Here is a 10,317-nt window from a genome sequence, read left to right on the forward strand (position 1 = left end):
TCAATCTTTTCTCTTAGTTATGTTTTTTTGGTTAATTTATTTTTGGGTTTTTTTGTCTAATTGGTTAGTTGGTTTTTTTTTAATACCCCTAATTATATATTAAACATTTTTAACACTTTATTTTTCAACTACGTTTTAATATTTTTAACCTTAAATCTCTTAATAATGAACCATCAATTTTTAACACTAAACTAAACACAAGTTAAGGAACTTTAATATCCAAGCAGATGATGAAAATAGCAGCCAGAGATGGAGCAAATGATTTTTCTTTTCTTACATGTACTTGTGCCTTAAAAAATAATTGGTTTTTTTAAATAAAAAACTGCTTCGATCTTAATAATCCATGGCAAAGCTTCGAGACTTGTTCACGGAGGAGAGCATTTGTGAGTGAGTGAGTGTGCACGGTGGAGAGAGAGGGAGGTACACGGTGGAGAGAGAGGGAGGCAGAGGAAGTCATTTTACGTTATATAAAGGTCAACATAATAAATATATATAGCCAGCAGAATTCAGGGGAGGATTGAAGAGCCCATAAAACAGCATGGACCAGTAATAAATATACATTAACTAATATCTAAATGACGTGGGGAATCACTGTTCCCTTACACACATTTCACTGTGGATTACAACAGTAATTCACATGATTCTTTTCTCGTTTTTTGTTTTTGTTTTTTTTTTGTTAATTTTTTCTTTTTTTTTGCAAAATTATTTTTTTTTTCAACTTTCTTATTTTTTCTTTTTTTTCATTTATTTTTTTTTTTAAAATTATTTTTGTTGATTTTACCTTTTAAATATTGTCCTGGTTAAAATTTTTACTTTGTAATTTTTTTAAAAAAAAATATTGTGGATTGCTGCGATGTTTTCCACTTAGTTTTTCTATTTTATTTTTTTATTTTTCAAAATTATATTTGTCGATTTTTTTTTAATATTGAGCTGATTGAGAATTTGGTTTTGTAATTTTTTTCTTTAAAACATTGTTGATTGCTACAGTGTTTCTCTGCATGGTTTTTTTTTCCTCCAAAATTATCTTTATTTTATTTTATTTTTTAATATTGAGGTGGTTAAAAATTACAGTTACAATATGTGAGGAAAGCACTATAACTTTTTTTGAAAATTACTGTCTATTGCTACAATGTTTTTTTCACGTGGTTTTTTTTTATAATTTTTTTCAAATTATCCTTTTGAATTTTATTTTTTGAATATTGAGTTGTTTGTGAATTACAATTACAAGTTATTACAAATAAGGCTAAATCATATGGGGAAGCACTGTAACTTTCATCACAAAACACTGTGAATTGCTACAGTGTTTCCAATATGATTTTTTTTCCCTTTTTTGGTGTTTGTTTTGTTATTTTTTTTATAAAATTATCTCTATCGATTTTTTTTAATATTGAACTAATTAAGAATTTAACTTTGTAATTTTTCTTCTTTAAAACACTGTGAATTATTGCAGTGTTTTTCCATGTGATTTTTTTATGATTTTTTTCAAAATTATCTTTGTCGATTTTTTTTTAATATTGAGTTGGTTAAGAATTATAATTACAATAAAACTAAATCATATGAGGAAAGCATTGTAAGTTTTCTCACAAAACACTGTGGATTATTACAATATTTCTCTAAATGTTTTTTATTTTATTTTATTGGGAAAAGTGTTATAGTTTTCCTCACAAAACATTGTCAATTGCTATAACGTTTTTTCTCATGGGTTTTTTTCCTTCCAAAATTATCTTTGTTGGTTTTTTTTTAATATTAAGTTGGTAGATAATTTAGCTTTGTAATTTTTTTTTCTTTTTATTAACTGAAAAGCTAAATCATGTGGCGAAAGCATTGTATCTTTCATCACAAAACACTGTAAATTGCTATAAATTATTTTGTTTAGTCTCTAAGTTTTGGATCGCCAACACAATTTTTTTTCCGTTATGAAATATTTGTTCCATCATACTTTTAATTTCTATTACTTATCTAACGCTGGTTCACAAATCTAACGCTGGTTCATAATTATAACACTATCAAATACATTTGTTTTATAAGCCCGCGGCAGCTCGCGGCATGCCATCTCGTAGCTAATTATTTACCAAATACAAAACACTGTAGGATGGATGCACATGGCTCTCGTCTGAGCTATATGCTTTATCGAGCATGATAATCTGGCTGTAACGGGCATGGTCTGGTCATGTACTCAACGAGTTATATAAGCAACTTGCCATTCCTGGTTAAGATACAAATAGCTAATTAGATTTTAAATAAATAATGTTGTGTTTGTTCAGTGTTTTAGAATGAAAAAGAATAAATAAAAAAAATAAAAATACATATATTTTTTTGGTTAGAGTGATGGAGCAAGATGCATAATTTTTAAGTGATTTTTTTATCTTTTTAAAACAAAAAATAAAATAAAACAAATTTTATTTATCTTTAGTATCTCTATCTCTTTAATTTATCTCGAAACAATCAACAAATATTAATTCGAACGTGTGTGTATGTATATATATATTTATTTATTTAGAAAGAATCTATATATATATATATATATATAACTTATTAATTTATTTTATTATTAAAATAATTTTTTTATTTGACTCAGGTTGATAGAAGTTAAGCCTGTAAATTCATAATCTAGGCCTTACCATGGATAGAGTTTTGCAACTATGGCATTTTTGAAGTTTTTCTTAATAATTACAAATGCTAAAAATTAATTTGGATTGCATGGGGTGTTCTCACCTAACCACGGGAACCAATCTCTTTCCAGCTGTTGAAATGTCACTCTCTTGATATTTTCTGAGATCAAATGGACTGTCCAAGTCTGCCTTCCTCTTGACGACAATAAATGTTTTTCAAAAAAAAAATCTATAAATACTCAAGAAATTAGCCTTTCAAACCATGTCCAAAAATTCTTACAACCTTCCATGGATATCGTTGTTGCTCCAATCATGACTCGGAAAGGCCAGGAAGAGACCAAGGTCGTCTCTGCCCTACGAAAACCCACCAAAGGTGGCTGGAATTCTGCCATCTTCATTATCTGTAAGCTAAAAACTTCATCATCATCCTTTATTTTTCTTTGAACAAAAATTCTTCTTTTTTTAACGTTGTTCTAAAGAGTTGAAACTTTCATTTCATCATGTATGGCTGTAGTTGTTGAGGTGAGTCTGAGGTTTGCCTACTATGGTTTGGCTGGTAACCTCATAACATACCTCACAAATGATCTTCATCAGTCCACTTCCACAGCCATCAAGAATGTCAACACATGGGTTGGTGTATCAGCAATCTTCCCCATCTTCGGAGCAATTGTAGCTGACTCTTTACTTGGCCGCTTCAAGACCATCCTTCTTGCCTCGGCCATTTACTTCCTCGTATGTTCACTGGCTACCATTTTTAACTCCCCTTCCTTCGTAACTTGTTATGGTAATTCTGAAGATATCGTGGTGCCTAACAGCTCCTGCCTAATCTAACTGTTCCTTGCCCAGAAGAACTCAACACCTGGCCATAAAGTGTGAAGCACACCCTCTAGCTAACTTGACTGAACTTGTTTTTGAGATTTATTCTTTGTGATGTTCATCTGCTTACAGCTACAAAGACTGTGCAGTACTTGACTTTTTGTTGACAATTTTGCTCGCATGAATTTAAATCACAGGGGATGATTCTGTTGACCTTATCGGTCTCGATAATTCCTATGCGTTACCGTGAGGCTGTGTTCTTTATTGCTCTCTACATACTAGCTGTTGGTGAAGGTGGGCACAAGCCATGTGTGCAGACCTTTGCAGCGGATCAGTTTGATGAGGAGAAGCCAGAGGAGAAGGCGGCCAAGAGTTCATTCTTCAATTGGTGGTACTTAGGAATAGTGGCTGGCGGATCTTCTGCTGTCCTGTTGGTCATTTACATTCAGGTAAACCAGGCTTTGTATTATTTCCCAATTTTCCAATGGAAATGAGAGTAACACTTCACTTCTTATACCACAGCTGTTAAACCCGGCATGACTAAACGGTTTGATTCAAAACATGGCTCGAGCGAAGTTTAAAAAATAAAAATAAAAATGATTTAATATGATATCCTAATCAACTCAACAGGTCAATATGCAACCAGTCAAAACTCAAGCTAATTATTTAAAAAAAAAAAACACTAAGGTTTTAACTTGAGAATTGAAAACATTTTTATTTTAATTGACTTAGTTAACTAACTAACCTGTGATCCAATACTTGAGTCGAGTCATGGGTCAAGCCAAGTTTCATTATTACCCATTCATTCTATGAATAGAAGATCAGACTTTTGAACTTGATGCTGAGGCATTAATGTTCCAAAATTATGTGGCATTGATGAACGTGGAATGCAATATTGAAATTGTGATTATGTGATGAACAGGACAATGTGGGATGGACAGCAGGATTTGGAATGCTGACAGGAGCATTAGGGGTGGCATTGTTTATATTCTTAGCGGGAATTAAGAGATACAGGAAACAAGTTCCAGTGAAAAGCCCTTTCACCATGGTGGCACAAGTATTTGTGGCAGCCATGCGGAAGCGGCGCGTGATCGAGACTCACCAAGGCTTGGGCATTTGTTATGAGGCAGTAGGGACTGACGTGGAAGGTCAACCCGGCAACAGTCGAACTTTGGCTGCCACAAATCAATACAGGTATCAGTCAGTTCAAAAGGCAAGCATATAGTGTAAAAGTCTCCTCTTATCTTCGATGGCTATGTTGAAATAAAGAACATGGGGGTTAATGGTTAGTATTGGTCGGGGTCATATCAATGAACATGGCTACCTCTTAATGGGTTTGCCTAGTGTTAGATTCGTTGGCCTAAAAATGCTCACTCAAGGTGCAGGCATCAATTTTATTTGGATTTTCTGAGAAAAAGTGCTGTTTGGTATGCAAGAAAATGCAACCATGCAAAGCATCTTAGAGATTCGCTGCCTCCACAATAACTCTCTGTTCACGCTTCAGACCCTAGAAAAGCATAATAATTTCTTCAAGACTAAGCCTATGTTATTCAACAACTTGAAGTTTCTGGGGACCAGAATTTTATTTAACAACTTAAATTCAGTAAATCCTCTAGTTTAAGAATCTAAAATTAAGTTTAAAGAAACTTTAAGCTCTGATATGTTACTCAAGGTGCAGGCATCAATTTATTTGGATTTTCTGAGAAAAAGTGCTGTTTGGTATGCAAGAAAATGCAACCATGCAAAGCATCATAGAGATTCGCTGCCTCCACAATAACTCTCTGTTCACACTTCAGACCCTAGAAAAGCATAATAATTTCTTCAAGACTAAGCCTCTGTTATTCAACAACTTGAGGTTTCTGTGGACCAGAATTTTATTTAACAACTTAAATTCAGTAAATCCTCTAGTTTAAGAATCTAAAATTAAGTTTAAAGAAACTTTAAGCTCTGATATGTTAATTTGCTTTAATGGTGAGGAACAGAGGGTGGCATGGACTCCTGAAACTCTAGCACATCAAGAATAGCTGTAAATTATATCCTCTATACCTATTTTATCCTGGACAGGACAAGTCCTGTCAAGATCATCAGTGCACTGCTTCCTTTTTCTGTTCAACAGAATCAAGCCATGTTCAATAAAGAATGTTAACTTTCATTTTTAAGGTGGATTAATCAAGTCTTTTTGCTTTGCTTTCTCTTGAATAGAATCAGGTAAGCCATGCTTCAGCCAAAATCATTAACAACTTTTCTTTCTCCGAGGAACAATCTTTTCTTTCTTGAAACAGAACGGAATCCTACCTACTGTCAAATCACTGATAGCTTTCTTGCTTTCAGGTAGCCTCAAGATTTTTCCCCCTACTTTCCAGGTGGCTCCAGGTCATCAATTTCTTTTTTCTTTGCTTTCTCTCAACTCTCGAGTAGAAGAGTCTAACCTCATCCTGAAACCATATCTTCCACATCAGAAAGAGGGGCCTATCTAAAAGTCGTGGGTTTTTCCACTTTGCAAGACTCCACTTTTATCATTTCACGCATTATTGTTAATGGGTTGTACAAATTTTTTTTTTTTTTAAATTTGCTTTTCAAACTTTTTTTTTCTAATTGAAAAGTAATTAATTTTGATTTTTTATGAAAATATGGGATTTAAAAAAGAAGACAAAAATAAAAAAAAAGCATCAAATATGGATGGCATGTTATAAATTTCACAAAATATGCACTTTAGTCCTTAAACTCCAGTACCTTAATGTTTTTCTATTTTAATTTTAGTACAAAAATTCATTTTTGTTATTTTTAAATCCCTAGTTGAGAGAGGAGAAAGAGGGAGGTCACTAGATTCCAGTGGTAGAGAGAAAAATATCATTAACACCGATTTAAGCCACCAACATGGACTATATTTGTGTTAGATGATTCCATTTGATGAAAAGAGTTCATATTAGGTGTTTTTATACCTTTAAATTTCATAAAAAAACATATATGAGTTCAGATTGATTTTGGTTTTTAGGACGATGTTTTGAACCCATAGATATGTTATTAACGGGTTTCATGTCAAAATATGTTTAAAAAAGGGCTTTTGGGTAAAAACTATTTAAGCTTCGATTTCCCAGCCACTACAGTAGTTGAAATCTTGGCAAGTCTAACGACGCATCGTGTGATTTAAAAAAAAAAATTAGGGTGGATAACATGTTGTCCGCCCTAGTTGCAGACAAAAAAACATTAAGGTTCCAATCGTGCGGGCCCTGACAAAATGGCCCAAGCGAGCTAGCCTAGCTTGCTAGGCCCAGCATCGTTTGGCCCTTGTTTTTTTTTTAATTCTTTTTTAAAATCAATGATTATTTTTTATGGTTTTTTCTCTAATTTTTTTAATTTATATTTAAATTAGTACATGTTCTCTCTTTCATTTTGTCTGGGAAGTATTTTTTAAATGACGATTATCTTTTTAGTTATGTATTTAAATTTGAAGAGTTTTTTCTTATTTATTTATAATTTTATTTTTATCTTTTATATGGATGGATTTTATTTTTAAAAAATAAAAAAAAAAATTTCAGATATTTAAGCCACGGTGGAGCACGGATAACATAACTAGTAATAATTGTATCAAGTATCAAGTCCATGTTAGGTGGTTACCTTAGGTGAAGTTGTTAGGCTTTTTAATGATAAGATATTGTTTTTAAAAAAATTACAAATTAACAAAAACTAAAGCACGTAGAGAAAATATTATAATATTTTTTATTGTTCATCCTCTCATAGTTTAACATGGATTGAAATAGTATTTTTTAAAAATTTTCATTTTGATCTTTAAATTTTTTTTTAGCATGATTGAGCTATTTTAAGCTCGGGTTTGAACCCAATTGTATGTTTTTTTGGAAGTAGATGTTGAATTAAAAAAATGACTGAAGTGAAAAACACGGGTAACATAGCGACGACTTTGAAATTTGTTTGAAAAGCTTATTTTCATGTCCCATCTTTTTTAGTTATTAGGTGACCTGTCCTATAATTTTTTTTTTTAAAAAAAAGAAGAATTTTGATACCAATATTCATTTCCCTCATTTTTAGTCTTTTTTTTTAGTGGAGGAGAGAGATATATAAAGTTATCGTTTGCAACAGTTTAAATAGTTGATTTTTATGTCAAACGGTTTCATATGATAAGGGGGGCTATGATTAGGTATTTTTTTTCTTGAAAACAACTAAAAAAACATATTTGAGCTAGGAAATACCCTTTCTCTGTGATATTTTATTTTTTGCTTTTTTAGCCTTTTTTTTAATAGAAATTATTTTTTAATTATATTAGGCGCATTTAATATTTTAGGAGGTTAGTATTATTCATCTATAATATTTTTATATATTTTATATAGATTAAATATTTATTTTTTATAACATTTTTAGTATGTGAAGTCTTGCATGGTATTTTATCTTTTTATTTTATTCAATAAGTTTTGTATGTATCAATTTCTATTACAAATTAATTTTAATAAACAAATCAATTGAATGCAACCAAGTAAACAATACATGTTGCGATATTAAATATCTTGATCTATATTTGTGTCTTAATTATTCAAATTATGTTTTTATTTATAGTTAATGACTATTTTTTCATTTACTTACACAATGGTTTGTAATTTATTTAATTGTTTATGATTTTTTTATGTAAAAAAACACGTTAAAAAATTATATTTGTTCAATTTTTTTATCTTATATTGGTGTTTTCAATTTAGTTTTTATTCTTATGATTTCTTATTTTCAATTTCACTCTTTAATCCAAGTTGACGGTGTATTTTTTTTTTCATTGTGGTTCTTTTCTTTCTTTCTTTCTTTAATTTTCATTTTTCTATTAATACATTTTTTATATTTATTTTTTAAAATAATTTTTAAATTTATACTTTAATTAATACCTTTTCTCTGTTATTTGTATTTGATAAAGTTAGCTTATTTAGTTGATCGGGAATATAACCCGAGTTATTAGATTTCTTTTATAAAAAAAATGCTTAGGACGCCTAAATATTTTACTGAAAAAGTCATGCTGGCCAACAATATAGCACGAATACCAATATAGTAAAATCTAAAACAACATTATTTTGAAAAAAATTCTTTTTTAAAATAAATATTACTTGGATTTTAATAAAATTATTAGTCGATTCACTAGGTAAACCATGTTTGATCAATTAACTTCCCATGAAGTTCAAAAGCAAACTTGGCCAAGCTTGACCCTTGGTTAGTAGGTCATTGTATTAAAATGTCATGTCGAATCAACCAAGTTATACTTCTAACATTCAACTATAACACTAAAATAAAGAAAATATCATAATCAATGACATGCTGGGATTAGGTTTATAATTGGAGAAAAAAAAAGTATGGGTAAGCAAATCTATGAAATCATATTTTTAAGTTGAGGAGAAATTATGCGTGTCATTTATATCAATTATTCATAGACTTGCGTTCATTACATGTTGAACATTCAGGTTCTTGGACAAGGCCATGATCATTGACAATTTGGATGCCTCAAGCAAGCCAAGAAACCCTTGGCGTTTATGCTCACTCAACCAGGTGGAAGAAGTGAAGCTTGTGCTGCGCCTCCTCCCCATTTGGTTATGTTGCTTCATGTTCACTGCAGTATTAGTTCAAACACACACTCTTTTCATCAAGCAAGGCAGCACAATGATCAGATCAATAGGACCAAACTTCCAAGTTCCACCAGCATCATTCCAAAGCCTCGTAGGCCTCACGATCCTCTTTACCATTCCGATCTATGACCGCATCTTCGTCCCTGCGGCAAGAAAATTAACCGGACACCGCTCTGGTATAACTATGCTACAACGGATTGGCATTGGCCTGTTCTTGTCTATAGTTGAAATGGTAGTAGCAGCTCAAGTAGAGGCTAAAAGGGTTGGCATTGCAAGAGAGCACGGTCTAATGGACACCCCAAAAGCAACAATCCCGATGAGTGTCTGGTGGATACTCCCACAGTACATGATCAGCGGAATATCAGATGTGTTCACTGTCGTTGGATTGCAGGAACTGTTCTACGATCAAATGCCGGAATCGATGAGAAGCCTCGGAGCTGCAGCCCATATAAGTGTGATCGGAGTTGGGAGCTTTATCAACACTGCTATTATAACTGCGGTGCAGGCCATTACAGCAAGGTCCATTGGCATTTTACTTGGTGACAATCTAAACCGTGCCCATGTTGACTACTTCTACTGGGTGATGGCAGCATTGAGTGCTTTAAATTTTTGTGTTTACTTGTGGATTGCTAGTGGTTTTGTGTACAAAAAAGTTGAAGGTGAGGAGGAACCACGATAGAGCAGGGATATTGGGCCTGGTCATTAGATGCAAAAACACGAGGTTGTATTTGCAATATCTAAGTAGAAATTATTGGAGAAAGTAATTAAGTAAATCACTTTTTTTTAATTATAAAATTTATATTTCAGTAGCATTTTTTAAGATAATAATTTAATGACAATCCGATAAATAGAGATGATAATGAGTTGAGTCGTAGCACAATGTAGGTTCAATAAAGTCACGTATTTATGTATAATAAAATCATCAATTGAAGTATTTAGTTGTTTACTTATTATTAAAATGAGTTGATTGTTAAAGTCATTATTAAATTTTGAATTATTTAATGACCTTAATAAAAATCTTCAATAAATAATTTAAAAAATAATTTATCAATTTAATGACCTTAAAAATTAAAAATAAATAGTAATCAGTGAAACAAAATGTAATGATTTAATATTTTATCTATGAGAATAAAAAGTTCAAATGAAAGTATTTAATTATTTAGATTTGCCAAAACCCGTCCCGGCCCGCTAGTATTGGGCCCAATGGTCATACATTTTACTTGGGCTTTTCCACAAATTGAAGTCCATATTATTAACTCAGCATGGGATCGCGTTTG

The 10,317-nt window shown here is 31.6% G+C and overlaps 1 protein-coding gene across 1 annotated transcript; it reads left to right on the plus strand.

Moving 5' to 3' along the window:
• The first annotated feature begins 2,769 nt into the window (after positions 1-2,769).
• Positions 2,770-9,813, plus strand: LOC133701288 (protein NRT1/ PTR FAMILY 5.4). The gene is made up of 5 exons (XM_062125152.1): positions 2,770-3,015; positions 3,127-3,344; positions 3,626-3,877; positions 4,351-4,622; positions 8,879-9,813. The coding sequence occupies exons 1-5, from the start codon at positions 2,901-2,903 to the stop codon at positions 9,717-9,719; spliced, it is 1,698 nt and encodes a 565-aa protein (XP_061981136.1). The 5' UTR covers positions 2,770-2,900; the 3' UTR covers positions 9,720-9,813.
• The last annotated feature ends 504 nt before the right edge of the window (positions 9,814-10,317 follow it).

The sequence above is a fragment of the Populus nigra genome, chromosome 8 (assembly GCF_951802175.1).
Source record: "Populus nigra chromosome 8, ddPopNigr1.1, whole genome shotgun sequence".
NCBI lineage: Eukaryota > Viridiplantae > Streptophyta > Magnoliopsida > Malpighiales > Salicaceae > Populus > Populus nigra.